The 21,677-nt window shown below is 49.9% G+C and overlaps 1 protein-coding gene and 1 long non-coding RNA gene across 7 annotated transcripts in view; both read right to left on the bottom strand.

Moving 5' to 3' along the window:
• Nucleotides 1-21,677, bottom strand: part of ARHGAP32 (Rho GTPase activating protein 32) — a 178,951-nt gene that overhangs the window by 6,687 nt on the left and 150,587 nt on the right. For all 6 annotated transcript variants that reach the window (XM_088177983.1, XM_088177985.1, XM_014891117.2 and 3 more), the window contains 10 exons: nt 16,537-16,639; nt 13,579-13,723; nt 12,237-12,319; nt 9,916-10,023; nt 8,498-8,643; nt 5,601-5,802; nt 4,697-4,842; nt 3,709-3,783; nt 2,288-3,139; nt 777-1,648 (listed from right to left, as the gene is read on the bottom strand). In XM_088177983.1, the coding sequence (XP_088034109.1) occupies nt 777-1,648; nt 2,288-3,139; nt 3,709-3,783; nt 4,697-4,842; nt 5,601-5,802; nt 8,498-8,643; nt 9,916-10,023; nt 12,237-12,319; nt 13,579-13,723; nt 16,537-16,639 (2,732 nt within the window). The remainder of the gene's footprint in view (nt 1-776; nt 1,649-2,287; nt 3,140-3,708; nt 3,784-4,696; nt 4,843-5,600; nt 5,803-8,497; nt 8,644-9,915; nt 10,024-12,236; nt 12,320-13,578; nt 13,724-16,536; nt 16,640-21,677) is intronic.
• LOC148221335 (uncharacterized) lies at nt 5,811-8,111 on the bottom strand. Its single transcript, XR_015808210.1, has 3 exons — nt 8,084-8,111; nt 7,904-8,051; nt 5,811-7,871 (listed from the first exon to the last, which is right to left on the bottom strand). It is a non-coding gene; the product is annotated as an uncharacterized LOC148221335 (long non-coding RNA).

Genomic DNA, 21,677 nt, shown 5'->3' with positions numbered 1-21,677 from the left:
GTTAATGAAAATGTTCCTGATATAACCTCCTCAGGCCCTGATGAGCTGATCTAGAAGTGCAGTAGGGCAGAAATTCCTGCCTTAAACGTGGCTGCAGGGCTTAGGATGGGCTGCAGCCGGGCACGTTTCATGGGCTGAGGGGCTTGGATTTCTGACAGAACATTTCCAATCCTGCACAAGGAATCTGACCTGATTTGTTTAAAAGAATCTCAGAACCACTGAGGTTAGAAAAGACCTCTGAGACCACCGAGTCCAACCTGAGACTGATCCCCACCTTGTCACCAGCCCAGAGCACTGAGTACCACGTCCAGTTGCTCCCTGGACACCTCCAGGGATGGGGACCCACCCCACCAGCTCCCTGAGCAGCTCCTTCCAGCACCTAATAACCCTTTCTGTGAAGAAATTCTTCCTGTTGTCCAACCTAAACCTCCCCTGGTGCAGGTTTAGACTGAGCCTTCTCATCCTGTCTTGTCTGGACAAGAGCCTAACCAGCATGCTGGAAGAGGACCTTGTCAGAGGATGCAAAAGTTCTTCTCAGCACTCTGAACTAGCAATCCCTGTCAGCTGTCTATGCAGATACTTCCTTAAAACCAAGGAGAGTGGGTATTCTGGGATGCTGCCTTAGGAAAGCAGCACAGGATTTCCTGCAAGGCTGTGTCTGTGTTGCACTCATGTCATTCCCGGTGTCCTGCAATGCCCACCCCCGCCACGTGGATTTGGACCGATGCTCCCAGTGCTCGGCAGTTCAGAGGAGCTGTGCAGGGAGCAGCACGTACCTGCCCGGAGCCGCTGGGTGCTTTGGCCGCTGGCACCTGTCCCACGGCTGCCTGGTGCTCCTGTCTCTGTGCCGGGGCCGGGGCCGTGCGCGGCGCGGGGGGAACGGTGCCGTCTGCCTGGGGGGCGGCCCCGGGCGGGGCGCGGGGCTCAGCCGTGCTGGGGAGGGTGCTCAGGTAGGGCACCGCACCCGGGGCGCCCCTGTCCCCGGCGGAAGCCACGGAGGGAGGTGGCAGCTTGTCCTCGGGCGTGCAGGGAGCGTGCAGCTTGTCCCCAGGCAGGCCGGCGCGCAGGTGGGGCTGCTCCACGGGCGGCTCCGTGCCGGGCGGCTCCCGCTCCGGCAGCGCCCCGGGGCCGTGCACGGCCGAGTGCTCCCAGTCCCCCACCTGGGCCGGGAAGGGCTCCTTGTCCCCCGCTCTGCTGGGGTGGAAGCTGCACGGCTCCTGCTCCGCATCCCTGCTGCCAGGCGTGTCCCCGGGCACGCCCGTGTGGAGAGGCGGGGGCTCCTGGCCTCCAGGTGCGCCGGGCGGGTGGTTCTGCTCCCCGGCCGTGCCTTGGCAGTCCTGCTCTAAAGGTGCCCCGGGCTGGAAGTGCAGGTGGTTCTCGGGCACAGCAGTGAACAGGTGGAGCTTGTCGGGAGCGCCCGCAGAGAGATGGAGTTTTTCTAGAGCTGTGCCAGCTTCAGCCTCTCCATAATTTGTGCTTTCAGCATGAGCATCTCCTGGCCTTTTGTGGGACTGGGCCGATGCTTGCTGCGCGGACTCGGCTAACGCTAGGGCCAGCATGCGCGCTGCATTTTTCGGAGGAGGAGGAGGGATAAGAGACACAGAACTGACGGGAACAGGATCCTGGGGGGAGTCGAGGGCAACTGCTCCTAATGGGGGGAAAATTGAGAGAGAGAGTGATTTTATGTTACCCAATAAGGAGAGTGACCTTAACGACTATTATAAAAAAATAGATGCTCTCCACATTTTCACAGTGGCAGTTCCTTCTGATGTGAAACGCTTGTGTCTCACAGGCAAACGCTGCTCGACAGCACAGCAGTTCATCACAAAGAGGAAAAAACCCAAGAGATTGTCTAAAGGCTCCTCTTGCATTTCTAGAGAGGTAGGAAGGAGGTAGCAGAGAATGAGATACCCTTACACAATTTTGATCATAAGGTTTTAGGCGGAAAGGTCCCTTCTTCGAGTGTTGCCAGATTTTTAATTTAAAAAAGGAAGTCTTATATGGTCTATTGGCTGAAATGATTGAGAAGGATATGCTAGAGATTTTCACGTATGACAGGATGGGGAAAAAAAAAGCAGAATATAAAGCATTATGGAAATTATCCGAGATTTGTGTGATGTAGGGAGAAGGCAGAGGTTAAGACTTTACTGATCTGCACAGCCCTGCAAGACACTCGTGACCAGAACTGACGGGCAATCCCCTCTCCTAAAGGCACGCAGAGGAGGATGGTTCTGAGAGCAGCTCCCCTTTGGAACTTACAGAAAGAATGGAGGAAAATGCACTGTACCTGGCTGGGTGTGTCCACTGGGTACAGTCTTATTCTGACTGCTTGGCATGGCTCTCTCCCCTTCTTCTGGCAAATCTGCTTTGCAAGCAGCCACTAGCTGGGGATGCTGCAGCTCTTGGTGGGCTCCTTCCCCTGTTCCTGTTTCACTGTTTTTCAGGGGCAAGGACATCTGGGTTGGGGACCTGTTTGTGATCTCAGTGATGCCAATCTCTTTGCTCCAGCTGGAAGCAGAGGAGTTCCTGGATGTGGTGGGCACTCCTCCCATGGTCTCTGGCACACGGCTAGGCAGCACAAAGGAGGTGGGTTCTGTGCTCAGTGGTGGAGATTTGATTGGCTTTCGGGCTGTCTTGGGCGAGAAGCTGAGGGGTTTGCAGGCCTGCTCTTCCGTGGGGCTCAGGTCCAGCGTAAAGAAGGGACTCATCTTCTCCTGGAAAGGGGACACTGGCTCAGAGCTCGTGGCACTGCCTGGGGTCTGGGACTGGCTGCCTGATTCTAAATCCTTCTTGAGCAGGCTGGGCTTCTCCTTATTGATATCGACAGACTCCAGAAGGGAGGTGCTGCTGTCCAGGCACTCGGACTCTGCCTGGGGGGGGCTGCACTGGAAGGACATGGGGTCGAAGTCCAGGCTGGCGACGCCGATGTCTGGCGGGCTGAGGTCCACGTCCTCCGAGGAGCGGGGGGAGATGAGGGCAGGGACGTGGATAAGCCCCTCGTCCCCGTCGCTGTCGTCGTGGGGGAGGTTGTCATAGGAGTTGCAGCGGTTCATGTTCCCCAGGAGCTCCCCGTTGAAGGAGGCAGACAGGGCATCGCTGCTGGACCTGGGCCTCCTGGGCCGGAACAGCTTGGATTCACCTGGAGGTGAGGACACACCGTGGGTTAGTGACAAAACCTCCTGTCCAGGAGGCCAGGCCCGGGGGGCACAGGGGTGTCAGAGCAGTCTAAGGCAGCGAGAGGCTCCCCTGATGATCTCTGCACACAAAGTAACATGGTTGGCAGTGACTGCTTATTCCATTTGCTTAAACTCTTCTACAGCACTTGCCAGGCATGATTTGGTCTGAAACTAAGCTGTGTGCACAAGCAAAGACACTTTAAATGTGCTTAAGGCCTGTCTCAGAGAGCACTTTCCTTCACAATGTCAATCTTGAAATAGCAAGGGGAGGAGCCAAGGAATGAACATCAGCAGTGCCAGCTACACCAAAGCAAGAGGTTGGCTTTTTTTAACCTTAAAAGCAGGAAAAGCCATGAAGAGCATTTCTGTGAGACCCATCTGTGCTAGGAGCAGAAATCTGCTTCATCAGTTAGCAAGTACAGCTTCCCTGGAGAAACAGAAAACCTGCCCTGTTGAGTATCTACAGCCAGAGATGTCAAAGTGCCTCCCTGAATGCCCATTTATTGGCAGTGCAGGTAGGATTGTGCCTTACCATCCACAGCATGCAGGGAGGTGAGGGACTCCTCGCTCTTGGCCGAGCGGAGCGTCCCGCTGTCTCCTCGTCCTCCTGAGGGAACAGGGAAAGGATCAGTTAGGAAAGGGGTTTACATTTAGCTGGACAATGGTGGCAGGAGAAACACAAATGCGTTTCTAGCACCACCATCAGTGTCCTGAGAGTCATTTTGTTTTTGAAGGTGGGTTTCTGACTCTCATTTTATCTGGAAACAGTTAACTGATGCACGTGGTGACTGCTGCAGGTGACAGGCTGGGAAACAACTCCCCACAAGCAAAACCCCTCAAAAAGGGAGAAGGAAGGAACAATTACACACCCTGTTTTATGGACACTAAACTAGTATCATTTCAGTCTCTGAGGAGACAGCCCTGAAGAGCATCACAGAGCATGTGAGGACTGTGAGGGTAAGAATTTAAAGACTGACCTGGGAGATAGGGGGATAAAAGTTCTCCCAGGCCCATGTTTTGGGATTTGTGGTGTGTTTTACTGCAAAAACAAGTTGTTGCTATTTTTAAGTTTGGAAAGAGACAGAAAATTACATATGGAAAAGGCTGAGAATTCCACCTACATATCCTGGCTGTGGCTATAAAGGGTTGTTGACTGCCTTCTCTGGGCACTCTGGTAAAGCTTTTGGAGGGAACGTGTTTGTGGGAAGGTGCCTTTCCCTCATTTCGTCTTCTGAGAGCAATAAGGGGAACCAGAAGTGTATTCTCATTTCATAATGGGAGTGTCAGAAGGAATTATCCTGTGACTTATTATAGCAGCAGCCGCATCTTGTCTTTCCAAAGCTGTTCCAAGCAAAGCACAGAGGTGTGAACCCCGGCAGGCTCCAGGGCTGCCAGAGATCCATTGGGAAAGAACAGCTCCTGGAGGTGTCATGCACGGCTTGGACGCTAGAAGGAGATAAAAGCCCATGGAAATATGACTCTGCACTGCTGAAAACCTCGGGTTTGGAAGAGGGCCTCACCTGCCAGGGCTATGGCTTTCATTTCCGAGGGCTCGCTGGGGTTGCGCTGCAGTTTGCGCTTGGACACGGAGGAGGATTTTCCCAGGTTAAAGAAGGAACGCCAGCTCCCCACTGGAGACTTCTTTATCTTGCTGGGAGGCCTTTTCCTGGGGAGAGAAAGTGGAACACATGGAGGAGGGGCTGCAGCTCAATTCTGGCTGCTTGTCATCAGGACTCTCTGCTTTCTGCTCAGGAACTCCTTGTTTCTGCTTGGAAACTCTCTCTTTTCCACAACTGAGGATGTTTGCATTCTTCCAGCTCAGCCCTAAAGTCCTGCTGTGTAAATTCCCCCAACCTCTGCAAAGCAGCTGCAGTGCAGGTGAGGAAAGGCTCTTCCTTGCCCGGTCCAGCAGCCAAGGGATTTTGCGGAAGAAGCCCCAGCTCTCTGGGAAGCTGGGCAGCCATAAAGGTGCCCAAAAGCATCTCTCACTCCTGCTATAAAACCACCTCAGTCTCCTACACTGCCATGTTTAATTTCCAATGTCCTCAAGGCTGTCCAACTGCTCCACTTCAAGGGAACCTGGATTTGTGACAGGCAGTTAGTCCTGGAAAACCCCAACGTCTGCAGGTGTTCACCCTGTTTACATCTCTGTGTGTGACTCATCCAGACATCCCTGCATCACAGACAACATGGATTTATACATTAAATGATATCCCTGCTGAAAACAAGAGGGAGTGGAGCACAAATTATTTGGCTGAACCAAGACCACAGATGTGAGCTGAATCCTCCCAGAGTCCAAAGCAGGTGGAAAACTGGCTACAATACTTTACATATTTAACAAGTCTCAAGTCAATATAAGCAAATTCTTGCTGTATGCAAAATAACACAGTTATGACACATGGTGGAAAGGAAACCTGTCTCTACCTTTCAGATGGGAAGTCAATGACTGTGTGGAATTTCCCCTGCAAAGCTGCTGGGCCTTCTCCCACTTCGATGTACTTGCTGTCTGCCACGATGGGAGAGTTGATCTGGGCCTGTGTCCGTGCCTGAGCCTCCTCCAGGGTGAGCAGCTTCGTGGAGGGGGAGGACACCAGCAGAGACTTGGGCCGGGATAAAGAGCTGTGCCCTGCAAGGGGAAACCACAGGCAACAGGGAGAGTCAGCAAACAGCAGTGCAGAGATCAAAGCTCAGCTCTGTGTGTCTAGGGAGGTGCTGTGTTTTTCTGAACCTTTGTTATTCCAACCATTGAAAGATGTGGACAAAATGTGGACACAATGTCACAGATACACTGATGACTAAAAGAATAATAGCTTAGTGTATTAAAAATAAAACGCAGAGGGAAGCAGGTAGGATGGAAACCTTTGTGACATACTTTCCTTTATCTGTATGCAAGAACCTGTAAAAAAAATTTATTCCTTTGTATAAAGCCTGTCTGGGTCATTCCCAGATTTCACCTCTTGGTGCAGCAGGAAATTCCATGTGTGACTGAAGCAGCTACAAACCAAAGTGTATCTACATGGACACAGCAAACAGAATCTGCTGTGTGCCATGCCCGTGGCCTTTAGAGCTTGTGCCTGGATTTGGAGATGGATGTGCAAAATCTGGAAGTAGCTGCTGCTGCCTCCTGCTGCTGCCAGCTTCAGTGGAGAGATTACAGGGAGCATTGCAGGAGCAGCTCTCCTGTGTCTGCCACTGCCTCTTGTACAGGTGTTTGTGGGGTTATTCCCAGGACAGCTCAGGGCTGTGGGGGGAACGTGCCAGTGCAGAACATCCTGTTTGGTCCAGTTCCATGGCTGTCCCTGGAGCAGCACAGCTCTGAGTGAAGGATGCACAGTCTGGGGGGTGTGGGAGCTGGAAATGCTGTCCTGGGTGAAGTTTAGGTTAGAACAGGTTTGGCAGCACCACTTCCCCCTCTCACAGGCGGGTGCAGGAGCTGTGCTCACACCCAGAGGCTCCCAGGAAGCCATTCTGGAATGCAGAATTCCTGCACTTAGCCAAGCCTGACCCTCCTCCCTGCCAGGTCTGTGTCAAAGCCACTGAATGCAAATGACCAAGTCATTAAACAATTAGCCGAATTTACAAGGGCCATTCTAAGCCTGGATAATCATCTGGCTGGGATTCTGAGCATGCTTATCTTCCTTCCCCTGGCAGAGTCAGCCTGCTGGGGCTGGCACTGCTCAGCCAAGCTAACCTCTGGCTTCCATGGACTTAGAATTTCCCTACAGCAGGAGAAAAAACTGAACTTGGATCAACTCACCCTGCCTAAGCAGAGGTAGGGTTTGTTTAAAAGAAGGGAGCAGCAAATACAATGGAAACCCAGCTCTCTGCAGTCCCCAGGTGGTGGTAACTGCAGTGGCTGTGCATGTTCCAGGCAAGGGGAGGTTATCAAGGCAGATGGTGCAGCCTTAATGCTGCTTAGGAGCAGGAACAGCTTGTGGCAGCCACACCAACACAGAGAGTAAACTTTCCTCCTGGTGCTACTCTGCTCCTTCTGCATGGAACACACATATGGTCTTGGCTACTCAAGGGAATTCGTAGGCTCCAAGGCTGGATGACATTCCAGGTGCTCCAGGTTCATTCCTCATCCTAAAGCAACAGCAGTCTGAGCTGTGTGGCTGCTCAGCCCTGCTCATGAGCCCACACAGGCTGTGCAAAGGGAATAACCAGCACAGGAGCTGTCAAAATAGCCCTTTAAGAGCAAGATTTAAGTTTCTTAGCTTCAACATTACTGAATGCAGAGATATTGCTTTACACCAGTTTGTTTCTATTTGTGTTCTAAGATATGGATGAGGGCAGACAGATGGGAATACTTACCCATAGCTCCAATAGGAAAGTATGCAGGAGCATCAGTAAGGATGGCTTTAAAAAGGAGAGGGAGCGTGGGATACAAAGATTTAAGTGATTCCTTGCAATTTCTCAGTGGTAGGACATAAAAGTAGAAGCCAAACATTCATCTCTGCATTCCTGAGGGGCATCCTTGGCTTCTAAGAAAGGTACTGACAGCAATTTCTAAAACCAGGCCATTTCTCTCTGTGTTCTGACATGCCAACCCAGAAATGTGTCCTCTAGGTAAAAATAAAACCATTTCCATATCCTGGAGGAGGCTCACAGCCATGAAGTGCTGCTGTTCATGTCCCAGTGAAACCAGCACACACACACACCTGCCCCATGCACCCCAGTGAAGCACACACACACCTGCCCCATCCACGCCAGTGAAGCACACACACACACCTGCCCCATGCACCCCAGTGAAGCACACACACACACACCTGCCCCATGCACCCCAGTGAAGCACACACACACACCTGCCCCATGCACCCCAGTGAAGCACACACACACACCTGCCCCATGCACCCCAGTGAAGCACACACACACCTGCCCCATCCACGCCAGTGAAGCACACACACACACCTGCCCCATCCACGCCAGTGAAGCACACACACACCTGCCCCATCCACGCCAGTGAAGCACACACACACACCTGCCCCATCCACGCCAGTGAAGCACACACACACACACCTGCCCCATCCACGCCAGTGAAGCACACACACACACACCTGCCCCATCCACGCCAGTGAAGCACACACACACACCTGCCCCATGCACCCCAGTGAAGCACACACACACACACCTGCCCCATGCACCCCAGTGAAGCACACACACACACACCTGCCCCATGCACCCCAGTGAAGCACACACACACACACCTGCCCCATGCACCCCAGTGAAGCACACACACACACACCTGCCCCATGCACCCCAGTGAAGCACACACACACACACCTGCCCCATGCACCCCAGTGAAGCACACACACACATACCTGCCCCATCCCTGATGACAGAGCTGAGCTTGGAGCTGAAGAGCACATCCACGTGGTTCAGGATGAACTCCACCACCACCGACTGGATCCGCACCTCCATGAAGGCGGCCGTGCCACTGAAGCAGGCAGACTCGATCTGCTTGGACCTGCAAAGGGACATCAGGTGAGGAACAGCTCCTGAGGTGAGGCCTGGCCTCCTGGGGGGCTGCAGGGCCTGGGACTCAGGCAGATGAGGCTGCAGGGCAGTTCTGGGCTTAAATCTCAGCAATGCTCACAAATGATCACTGACTGGGGGGATTTATGGCCACACTTCAGATCCAGGTTCAAGCCTTACTGACAGGGCAAGAGGAACACTGGGCTGGGAGGAAAAGGGAGTGGGACAGGTCTGAATTGAGGTTAATACACTGAACACCCAAAGTGAAGAGCTTTTTGTTAACTCATTTCCATGACTGCCACAGTTTAAGGCAATGCTGTTGTACAAACCTTCTGTGGCCTCTAAGAGGATTTTCCCTGGAGAAGGGAGTGTCTCCAACTGATCCTGCTGAATGAATGCCCCAGGACTCTCCAAAGAAAACTCAAACACGAGGTCACTCCACTGCTCGTGGGACAACTGCCAGTTAGAAGAGCCCACCTGTATGAACTGGGAGTGCCAAGGCCAGGCTGGACAGGGGTTGGAGCAACCAGGGATAGTGGAAGGTGTTCCTGCCCATGGCAGGGGGTGACACTGGATGAGCTTTAATATCTCTCTCAACGCAAAAACCCTTCTGGGATTCCCTGATGTACTGCACACTCAAGATTTCTCAGGTTGCTAACAAGAGCAGTTCGGAAAATAACAAGACCAGTTAGGAAATCAGTACAATAAAGGGCAGGGTGATATTATTTTTTTCTTTTAAAGCTAAATTTTTAAGTTACACCATTAATTTTAAAGTGCCCTATCATGCACATTCAAAACAGATTTATCCAAGATCATTTCTCTAAGTTTCAATTCCTGCAGCCAAAAGCTGTCAAATTACATTCTAGAGACTTAGCAGTAGGAGATCAGTGATGGTACTGTAGAAATTTTCTTCGATGATCAAGGACACATCAGTCTCATCTAACCAGAAGAGGAGAAATTATCCTCTAAAAGAGGGTTGAGGGAATTCTTCCTTGTCACTACTAACAGAACTTCAGCCAGTGGAACTGTTTTGTGTGAGACAGGATAATACAGGGGCTGTTTTACATCACTAGGTCAGGAACTTGCCAGCAGATCTTAAATCCTGCTTAGAATAATTTCCCATGTTTTACAGGAGGAGAAGAGTACACTGGGTGAAGAAAGGAAGAGTTCTTTCCAGCTGCTGAAAGCTGGGATTTTCTGGAGTATCTGTTGTTTATGAATGTAAACATATATCTTGTATTGAAATGGGAAAATCCCAGAGTACCTGAGGAGGTTTGGAGCCCAGACGATGGCCAAGTTCTTGGTGTGCATATTTGTGATGGAGCAATAATCAGCCAGACGAGCCAAATGTCTCATTAGGAACTCCAGTGTCCTGGAAAACAGGAGAGAGGCAAATGTTCAGCACCACTGAGCAAAGCCAGGCTGTGATCCACAGCACAAACCCAGCTCATTATTTCCTTTTGGTTTGACAGCTCCCAGAAAGGAACACTGAACTCCTTCCCCTCACCCCATAGTGGACCTGGCTTGGGCAATGCTGACACAGCCTGGGGTGACTGAGTCTTGTCTCCTGACTTGTCCAGGCTCTAGGAAAGGACAGTTCCAGAACAAACCCCTTTGCAGGTGTGTGACAGCTGTGAGGTCTGCTCAGGGATGTGTGGGGAAGGATGTGGAATGCTGATCCTGGGATGGGGGTGCATTGATTTAGACACCCCAGGATACTGAAATCCAGCCAAGTGCACTTGAGTTCTACTTGGGAAGGTTCTGGCTGCAGTTTCTTAGAGTAAGGCAGACAGAAGGTTAAACTTCAGAGGCTTCTGTTCACATGAAAAAATTGTGAGTTCTGTATATTTGAGCATTGTTTTGTTTCATGTGTGCTGGGGAGGAGGGAGCAGGAGGTGAAAGTGAAAATGCTGCTGTACCCTCCTGGTGCCCCCCCTGGCTTGTGTCTGTCTCAGTCTATCCTTTTGGGATAGGGGAAGTGAGATGGAGCAGAGAGGGCTTTGAGCTTTGGGGCTCAAAATTCCACAAATAAACAAGACTGGAAGTGAAGAAAATGGCTCTGGCTGGAAACCAAACAAACCTCCTGCGTGCAACTCCTCATCACTGAGTAGCAGAAATATAAGGTGTTTGTTCCTTTTTCCAAGCAAACCCCAGGAGAGAAGAGCAGCACCCTGTGACCTTCAGCATTCTGTAGCCAGCTGCTGGCTGTGCCCCCTCTCTGAGACTGATGTGCTGCTGGTACCAGCACCCCAGTTTAACCAACCCCAGAAAGTAAAAATCATTTCAGGGAAAAGGTGAATGGAAAAGAAGATCAGTTCCTTTTGGAAAGGGCCACACCCCTTCAATGAACATCAATATTGCCATTAGTTACTACAAGTAGCAGCTGTTGCACCAACTAGCCAACCTTATTTAAAGAGCAAGTAACATAATTGTAGTTTATAACACATCAGTTAAATCCCAGTTACCTTTCATAATTTATACCACTCATTGCAGCACTGCAATAATTGTCCAGCTAATCACCACACATCACAGTAATTGAAATTTAAACACTTATTGGCAGAAATTCCTATAAATATCAATATCAATATTATCAATAGCTGTCCTCATGTGTTACACCTGACCCCTAGACCAGAATTCTAAGTTCACCTGCAGATTAACATACATTGCAGTAATCAACTGATGACTGTAATGAAGTATTTTCATTAAGTATTAACAGCCAAATCCTACCTGCATTCCCCCAAATGGTCACTGGACACTCTGGGGAGCTGGCCCAGCCATTGACAATAGTTACCCATCTGTAATGGGTAACTAAATAAATAAACAACTTCCACCATATGCTGTCATCAGCTGTTTCTGCCAATTACAATTCACAATTAGTGAATGCTACTTATCATGCATCACTCATTATTAATATTAAAGTCTCATTAACATACAGTATCAATATAGTTATTAAAGCCAATCACTAATACCAATTTGTCTGATGCCTTTTCACCATGCCCTGCCATAATTTTTAATATTAAAGACTATTAAAATGTTGTTGTTCTTAGTCAAGAATCATTACCATATAGCACAAGTTCTTATTACAACTAATTAGCTTGAATGTAGTATTTTAATTGGTGATTTTTAAACACCATATTATGCTACTCTAACATATAACACTAATATAATTAATTACATCAGTTATTCTCAGAGCACTGTTGTCATTTGCTCGTTACTATTCCTGAAGGGAGAGGTAAACTGGAGACAAAATACAGTTGACCAAGTTTGACTGAAGGCGAGCAGTTTTTTGGCTATGTTTCAATTTTTCAAGTGCACTTAGCACTGGTATTGTGCCCCCCACAAGAAAACTGTTTCCTTACTCTGACATAACAAGCTCCTATTTCCCTCCCAGACAGAGCTTCCAAGGAAGCAAGACCATGTTTAGTGTACAGTGTTTAGTGAGGAGCTAATTAAAATATAAATCAACTTTCTACAGCCATAATAATTTTGATATGCAGAGGCACAGTGTGGCTGTCTTGAGAGTGAAACTGGAATTACAGAATTCCTCTCACAAAATGCCCACAGCACCCCTAAGGCTGCACTCACCTGTAGTGGGGAGGGGGCAGCTGCTGTATCACATCGTGGATTTTAACCAGCCTCTCCTCATCTGTAGCAGCAGAAACAGCATCCTGGAATGAGGCAGGAAAGGATTTAGCTGCAAAGAAACCCCCAGCACTGCCAGTCTTGGCAGCCAGGTGGGTTTTGTTGCTCTTCTCCCCCTTGGGTGAGGGTCTGTCTGGGGGACAGAGCAGCCTAAGGATCACGTAAGGGAGGCCAAGTAAGTCATGACCTGGGGCATGTTAATGGCACAGAGAATTCCTGCAGAAGACATTCAGCTCAGAGCAGCATCTGCTTTCAGTCTCATTCCTGGGAAATGGCAAATGAGAGGGGAAATCCTGCAAAGCATGGGAAGGGTGCCAGGGACCTTCTGCTGGGGCCCCACAAGTGGAACCAACAAAGTGTGGCACAGGAGACAAAGGCACCTCTGAGTAACCTGAGGGGGACACACAAAAGGCCCCTCAGACCCCAGGGCACTGCCAGCCCTTTCTGGAATGGCAGGATGGAATCAGGAATGTGGGCAGCACGGTGTCAGTGTGGGAATTTCGGTGACACATCCTTCTGATGGCTCTAAAAACCCCAACTGAGGCAGAGCAGAGAGGGGAGTGTGTGGAAGGCAGGCCCAGCTTCCAGGATTTCTCTGCTCTAGCAGCTGAAGCCCCACTGAAGAGGGAAGTGCCCTGTTGGATCCCAGAAACCTGGGGGTTTTGAGCTTTCTGTGCTGTCAGGCACTGACCCCTGGAGAACACTGCTTTGGACCTGAGGCCTTGGATAAGGCTTCCAAATTTGAGTGATGGAGTTAAAATCACAGGTGTGTAGTGAAATAGAAGTGTGTGATTTCACATGGTGAAGGGTTTTAAATTTGAGGTTTTACAGTACAGTAATAGGTATGGGACAAGGTGGAGGATTTTGGGAGGATTTTCTCTTTCTTTGTTCATCTTCCTTCTGCTTCATGATTTCAGGCAGTGGTTTCTGGTTGGTCAGTCAGTGTCACACTGAGGGTCATGAGAATTTAGTTATTGGGTTAAAAGTATAAATAATATAGGTGTTAATTCTCTATTGGACTGTTTAGCTTCAAGAGACCTTGTAGCAGCTGCCTCTTTCTCCATTTTGCTCACTTCTAGCAGGTGGCCAGAAATGTTGCTGAACTTTCTGTATTTTAGATAAGATTTAATAAACAACCAAGCCTGAACATGAGAAAATCTGTTTCCTTCGTGTATTTTTTAATCCTGGCTCTGAGTGACGGCAAAAGAGACTGAGACAAACCACTCATTAAGTGGTGCAAAACCCCCACCACTGTTACAGTGCCCCACAATGGCCTTGCACTCACTGAGAACTTCTCGTAGAGCTGGTAGGTGAGCAGGGGGTTGGGGAGCTCACGGAAGTACAGCTTGCACAGGGAGCCCACACAGTGGATATCCTGGATGTAAATGTCCTTGGTCAGGTCGGGAATCTGCTCCGAGTCAAACTCGTGGCTGGCAATGAGAACAGAGAAATGAGTAAAGGGGTTTGAGAACAATGAAATCAAACCCAGCACAAATTACAGCAAGGCTTTCATGATTTACAGGAAAAAAGAAAAAAAAGTCACCAAAGCCACATGACCCACGGCTGTGGGGCAGCCAGTGGAGATATTTTCCAAAAAAGAGACTTTCTTTTTTTCTAGTACAGCATTTTTAGTTAGTTTTACAACCAACTGGCTGCAATCCTTTTTGCTGCATCAGGGCTTTTCACAAAGTCTCCAGAGAACATTCTCCAAGACCACAAGAACAAGTTTAACTCCCAAGAGCTGTGACTGGGATTGCCCATAGGAATGATGAAAGCTGCTGTCCACTCTGCATTTCCAATGCCTGGAAATGGCAATGATAAAAGCCCTGCCAGCAGCACTTCCATTGGCAGCACATGGTAACCAGCGAGTGCAGGAATTCCTGGGGGATGAGCTGGTGAGCTGAGCCTGCCTTTGCTATAGGGAGAAGACAGCCAGGAGCCACATAAAGAAAACCTCACAGCACTCCCTTGGTTTTCAGAGAGAGAAAAAACCCTAATCACTGATGTTTATGAAATAAAAGCTGAGCTCAGAAGGCCAAGGGCTGGCTTGCTGCTGCAGTATGTGCTGGCAAGTGCTGTTTCCAATTAGCAGCACACTCCAGGGGAATGAGAGTGGTGAGCCAGGCCCTGGGAGCTGCAGAACCTCGGGGTCCCTGCCAGAGTTTTTAGGCTGCTCACAGCCATGGGGACTCATCCCGTCAGCACTGCAACCACAGCTGGGGCTGGGTGTGGTGGCCTGTCCCTGTCCTGTCCTGCCCCCCACCCAAAGCTGGCAGGTTGTGCCCAGAGGGTCACACAACCCCTGAGCTCTGCCTGAGGAGCAGGATGTGCCCAGGGACCAGGTGTGTTTGTAACTGAGCCCTCCTGGGATCAGGACGAGCTCCTTCCATCCCTGCACACGGACACTGCTTGTGGAAACCTTTCCCTGCCCCTAGACAAGGGGCAGGAGAGGTCCCCACCTGCTCAGGGTGAACAGCCCATCCCTTCCTCACCCTGAAGACAGCACAGGAGGCAGGAAGGATTCAGCTTTCCACATCCAGCACACACCACTTTCCTCAGGCACCTTCTGACTCACCCCTTGCTCACGTCTGGGACAGAAACTCAGATCCTGCACTTGGCTCTACAGAAAAGCTCAGCAAGGCACCAGCCCACCCACACAAACACACTCAGCCCTGGCTCAAACTCCCTGCCCATATCCTGCCCTACTCCAGTGGTTTTTCCTAGGAATAAAGGAAATTTATTCACATTTATTGTCAGAGGTTCCCCTGCAGAGTGAATATGCAGGAAAGAGAGGGATATCCCACTGCATTCAACCCTCCTTCTCTCTCTGCACTGGCTGTTTCCAGAGCTACATGTTATTCCTTCTGACCCAAAGGAAGATTTTGTTAGGTGAAGAACAACTCCACAGTCATCAGAAAGAGCAAGGATAAACACCCCAAATCAACAGTGGCTGTTTGCCCACCTGCCAAATTAAGGCAGCTACCACCCAGCTGAAGAGGCAACCTCTGTCCTATGGAAATCTCCCATGTGGAATAAATTCTCCAACCTTCTCTCCAACCAAAAAGCCCTTTAAATTCAGGAGATCCAGTTCTTCTACGGGAAACCTAAGCACAGTGACTCATTTGTAAGAATACTGCAGCCCCAGCTTTGGAATGAACCGAACGCCCTGTTTATACAGCTGGGAACTGCAGCAACACATGTCCTATGTTCATCAAAACACTCCAAATCTGTAGTGATTTACATGAACAGGACAGTGTCAACAAGTTATGCCATGTACTCCCTTCCTTTTGTCTTTGGAACATCTCAGAAACCTGGAAAACAGGCTGTCATTTCATTCTCTGCACTGGAACAGGGAATGATGTCATTACAATTTTAGAAAAGCATTTTTAAAGCACCTTTGATACACAATGAAGGAGAAAATGGTCTTGGCAACATAAATGGGAAAAATGGACTGGGACAGAGATTAGAAGGATGGTCCAGCACAAGTCAAAATGGGGAATAAAGGGATATAACTGAAAAAATGGCAAATGTTTTATTCAGTCACAGCTCCAGTCAGAGCCTTTGGATCCTGTATATAAAAACCTTGGGACCAGATTTTTAAAACAGGACTTGCTGAGATAAGAAACAGGATTAATCTGAACCAGAACAAACCCATCCATCCAATGGTTTGAACAGTCACAGTACCAGCTCAAACCTGCCCACTGAGCTAGGGGACAGCTGGTACAAAGAAGGTAAAAAAAGGTATTCTGCCCATGGCAAATAGCTCTGTGCTGCCCCTGCCAGGCCACGGGCCCAGGAGCAGGGCTGGAATGAGCCACATCCACTTGGCACACAGAGCTCCACAACAGAACATTCCACACCAAACAACAGCAGGAAAACAGCCTCATGAAAGAGTAAAGGAAGTTTGCTGTGGTGGGAACAACTCCTAACCAGAACACACTCCTGGCCCTTCCCACCAGACTCAGGCATGCATCCTTTGCACATTCCCAATGAGCTGCTGGTAAAGGCAGGAGCCCAAGGCAGCAGGGACAAACATCAGCTGCTCCACAGGGCTCCCGGAGCAAGGAGGAACGGAAAGGAAACGTGACAGCACCATGAGTGACACCAGGAGCCTGCCACTGCACCCTGCAGGATGAACGTGCCAGAGGAAGGCCGGGATGTGCCCTGCCCATGCCAGGGCTGTAAGGGCAGGTGTGCCAGGGCTCCAGGGCAGGTGTGCCAGGGCTCCAGGGCTGGCCCTTACCGCAGTTTCTGGATGTTGGAGGCGATCCCCGACAGCCGGTATATCCCGTCCACAATGCCGTGCTTCTCGATGAACTCCGTGCAGCTCTTGAGGACCTGGGGCACTGAACAACAACACCCGGGGTTAGTAAAGTCCTGCTTCAGGCTGTGCTCTTGGCAGGTGCCATAAACTATTCCTACCTGGGCCATGGCTTCAGCTCCTCCTTAGGGGAGAAAGCCTGTAGGAAATGTAACTTCAGGAGTGGATGTGGAAACTGGTCAGAGGCATTCCTGCTTTAACAGGGGAATGCCAAGATATGAATCAGGAAAAAAAAAAGCCAGTTCTGGTCAGAGACAGTGCAGGTCCCATGACAACTCCCATGGGAACTGTGGTGTGAAATCCCATTCCAGAAGAGCTGTAAAATGGAATAAATACAATCTTTCAAATCTATACAGGATTAATGTATCCTGCTTGGTTTAAGGAAATATAAACATCAGGGAGATGCTACTTTTGGCAGCACAGACAGGAGAGCTTTTGCAACTGATAATTTCATCCCAAATGTCTGCTGGAGCACGGCTGGATATGGAGAGCTCCAGAGAATGCCACACTCACAGAAAGTGCAGACAGAGCAGGGCATGACAGAATGGAAAAATCAGCCCAGGGGATATAATTAGGTGTCAAGTTAATATTGCAGCCGCTTCACCACCCCATTCCTTCCAGCTGGCTTCCCAGGCTCATGCACAACCAGTGCTGGAACTGTGTGTCCACCCGACTGAGCCTGAGGAGGAGCAAATCACTGCATTTACAAAAGGCAGCAAAACTGCCCCAAACACAGAGAGAAAATCAGGCTGGAGCTCCTATGAGCATCAGCAAACCTCCATGGAAAAAGCTGAGATCCCTGTGGATCCCTCTGGCAGGCACCTTTTTGCAGCAGCTGATCCCAGTGTGTTGTTTAGATGCCAGGTGTGATCACTGTGCCATGTGACACAGATTAGAGCAGGTCATGTGGCAAATCCCCTTACAGCACGCAGCCAATGCCATCTGCCAGGCAGTGCTCCCAAGTGCTGCTGCACTTGAATCTGTGCTTCCCCCAGCCTCCACAGGGCTGCTTTCCCAGCCTGCAGCACACCCTCACAGCTGGAGGAATGGCATATTTCAGACGGTTCCCTGGAAATCAGCAGGTGTATCCCAGGATAAGGGTATGTCTGCTGTACACTGGAGCACAGGACAGGTGAAAGCTGTAAATCCTGCAGCATGTCAGCCACAGGCTCAGCTGGAGCAGATCAGAGCCTGCACCTGGGATGCTCCAAGAGCCAGCCAGGCTCCAGTGTTATATTCCCAGGGATGTACAGCAGCTCTCACCATTTTCCAGCCAGGGCAGACTTTGAAGTGAGCAGAGCCCTTGTACATTAAGCCAAGAGCCTTGGGAACCAAGTGCTGCTTTTTTGAGGAACAAAAACCAGTGGAGGTGAAGCCTCGTGCTACCTCAGCATCTGTGAGCTCCAAGGAGGACCAGAGCTGATGGCTTCAGGAACCAACAGACACAGCCTGAACCATCTGAGCTGGGACAGGCACCAAACACACACCCAGAGCACGCTGGGGACACGGCCATCAGTTACCTACAAAGACAGATCCCAACAGAGCAGGTGCAACACGAGGCCTGGAATTCTCCTAGTGTCTCAAAAACATTTCTGGAGGACAACACTTAAGCCTTTATTCAAAAAGATTCAACATCTCTTGAAGGAGAAAGTTTTTAAGGCTGGAAGTGGACAGGGAAGGAGTTCTATCCTACTCAAGCAGTGGCCAGAAAGGGCTGAAGTGTGCATTGTACTGCACTCACTACAGCACTGGGAGATGAGTGGGGCCCAGGTATGAGCTGTGCAGGGCAGCAGGGGTGGAACAGCTCCATCCCATGCAGCCAAGGACAAGGACAAGGCTCTGTGTGCTGACACAGCCAGTGGTGCTTGATCCCTGTGGGAGAAGAGCACCCCAGACTGCCAGACACACCTGAACCAAGACCTTTGGGATGTCCCTGTGTGTCTGTCCCACTACAATGGGCCAGAGATCACACATCTCACAGTGACCTGCACAGGTCCTGAGCCCCCATCAGCAGCATTTCCTACATGCAGGAGTCCCAGAGGATCGGGCAAAGGAGTTTTCCCAAGCTCTGAAGTGCTGTGGCAAGATCTGCTAAAGCTGGAAATCCCAATGACCTTAATGATCCATACTGCAGCCACAGGAGGGGTCCCCTGGAATCTGTAGAGCTCGATGAAATAAGTACATCAAAATGCGAATAAACTAAGAAGCAAACACACCAAGAGGCAGATAAATAAACAGCAGTCTCCCTGCCTGCCCCACTCCCAGCAGGAAGCCTGCAGTGACTGGGAGCCAAAGGGAAGGCAAGGGCTGCAGCATCAGTGCTCTGCCTCAAGTTCTCTTTTGTCATTGGAGAGCCTGGGCACAGTGAGAGCAATTAATACACCCTGAAAAGATCCCAGTAGGCTTGTTCCAAGCATTTCCTCATCTGGTTACCAAGACAATCTGTTCTTTAAGCTAAATATACCATACCAGCACCAAGGATATTTTGGGGGAATTCTGCACAGTTGGAGAAGGGACTGAAATTCAAGTAGGGCTAAAATTGTACCTGAGGGGCCTTTTCTGGAATGGTGACTTCATTTTTCAGATTTCTGGACAAAGATGACACCTGGCCATTGGGTGTGTGTTTAACCTCCCTCTGCCCTTTAATGCCTATTTTAGAGATGTACATCCACACATGGAGGGAACAGTGACTGCTCCCTCAGAAGGAAAAGGCAGGATGACAGCACAAGCCAAGACTTAATTTTGCAAATGTCAAATGTGCCCAGACCATCACCTACAGCAGCCTCTGACATCACACTGTGACTTTTCCAGGTACTTGTGTCCATCTGCTGCAGAAATCCCTCCCCTGCAGGTGAACTTCTCAGTTCAGGAACTGATTTTGGCTTCTAGATCCCAAACTACAACCCAGGTTTGAATCAGACAGGTACCTCAGCCTCATCCCAGCAGGGAACCAAAGGAGATTTCCACACCACAGGCTGCAGTAGCAGCAACACTAAAGTTCTACTACTGGCAGTTAATTCCTGTGGTTTCCTGCAATTACAACAACCAGACTGGATGGCACACATGGTTTGCATTAAGAGCCATAAAGGCCCCCCGGGTCAGCACCTGGCTCCTGGCAATGCCCAGCAGCTTGGGGAAAGGCAGGAGCAGTGAGTGGGTACAGGGTGACACTCAGGATATTCCTGCAGCCTCATCCAGGGAACCTCTGAGCACAGAACTGGTCCCTGGGTTATCCAGCTGAGCACACAGCCCTTTCCAGTGCCATGTTCCCAGGCAGGTGACAAAAATCACTGATCCTCAGTGTGATTTTAGTCCTTCTGAGCCATGGGGTCTTCAGCCAGTGACTCCAGAAAACGTCCCTGCAGTGCAGTCACTGCCTCAGCTGCAGGCAGCTAAAATCCACTGCCAGGTGCTGCCTGGGACCTCCCACCTCTGCACTGGACACTGCACATGCCTCCCATTCCAAAAGCAATCACCTCTCCCTCCCTCCACTATCTCCAGCACCAGGTGGTTCCAGGAGACAAAGTGCAAAGGTTGGAAATGTGGATGCCTCACCAAAGGGGACCCCAGCACATTTCATCATCACAGCAGCCAAAGGAATTAATTCAAGTTCTTCCAGAGCATCCCTCAGCTGGTTTGAAAGGTTTATTGCATCTCCCAGGGCTCGTTAACTGCTTCATTCTCTGCCATTACGAGGAAGCAGAAGTTCTATGGTTTTCAAAACATTTTGATTCATCCTCACATGAGGTATATTTCCTTTCCTATCATCGTGTTGGGTGTTTTTGGTTTTTTGGTTTTTTTTTTTTTGTTGTTGTTTCTTTTGTTTGGGTTTTTTTTTAATATTTTGTCATGTTCCCTCCCTGGGTTTTGTAAGACTTGCTTGTGCTGTGTTTTATTTTATTATATTTTCTTAGCACATTACTGGAACCAGAAGTGTTTGTTCAGCCTGGGGCACAAGGCCTCCCACCAAGCCCCCCTCTGGCTCTGGCATTTTCCCAAAACAGAGCAGTAGGGTGCAGGTCCCACAGGCCAGGCCTTGGGGCTGGACAATGGCCCAGAGCACCTGAAATGCTGCTCCTCACTGAATTCCACACATAGCAAAGCCACAAGGGAGCTCCAGGAGCACGGAAAACTGACTGCCCCAGCTCTGCCTCAGCATGCAGTGCCAGCAGCTTTGGGACACTCATGGAAAATGCAGACCTGAGTGACAGAAGGGTAAAGGCTGCTTTGAGGCATCAGATAAAGTGCAGGTGGAGGAGCTCACCCCTGGCTGTCCAGGCTGCCTTTGGGAACAGCTGGGAAGGACAGGCAGGGGAGAAGGCAGCAGAGGAGGACACACAGGCAGCACAGAACAAACCGTGCCACTGCAGCAGGATGAGCCCCCTTCTTGGAATTCTGAGCCTGGCCAAGACTGACAACTTCCAGACATCCAGAACCAGCCACATAAATCCCAGCTCCCTAGCCATTAATGCAGGATTATGCAAAAACCTAACAGGGAATATCCCCTCTTGAAGAAATACAGTTGCTTTTACTCCAATAATTTTCTATTTTAACTCCATTTTAGAACTGTTAGGGTTGAAAAGGACCTCTAGGATCATCAAGGCCATTTTCCAAAAAAACTGTCCAAGTATTTCCTTAAAAAAAAACAACAGTAAAAACCCAATAATATTTCAGGCTGTGACTTTTAAATTTCTCATTTCTCCCTCCACCTTAGTTAGACAAAGGTGTGAAGCAGCAGAGAAGAGAGGTTAAGGATTTTATTGCTGCATGAGGAGCTCCCTGTGACACAATATTGTACCTTCACATGTCATTCCACAGGCACACCGACCCCTGCATGTTCAGAAAAACATCACACTTTAAAAGACTCTCTTCTCAGGACTTTTGTCTCATTCCTAAACCCCTATTCTCATGTTTGAACCACCAAGAGAAATACAAGTCCAACCAAGCAGACACTTCCTTTCCAAGATGCCCAAGGCCACGTTGGATGGGGCTTGGAGCAAACTGGTCCAGTGGAGTGTCCCTGCCCATGGCAGCAGGTGGGGTTGGGTGGGATTTGAGGTCCC

This window comes from Sturnus vulgaris, chromosome 23 (genome assembly GCF_052056855.1).
Source record: "Sturnus vulgaris isolate bStuVul1 chromosome 23, bStuVul1.hap1, whole genome shotgun sequence".
Classification (NCBI taxonomy): domain Eukaryota; kingdom Metazoa; phylum Chordata; class Aves; order Passeriformes; family Sturnidae; genus Sturnus; species Sturnus vulgaris.
The sequence above is the reverse complement of the archived record's forward strand: the minus strand, read 5'-3'. Positions and strand labels throughout refer to the sequence as shown.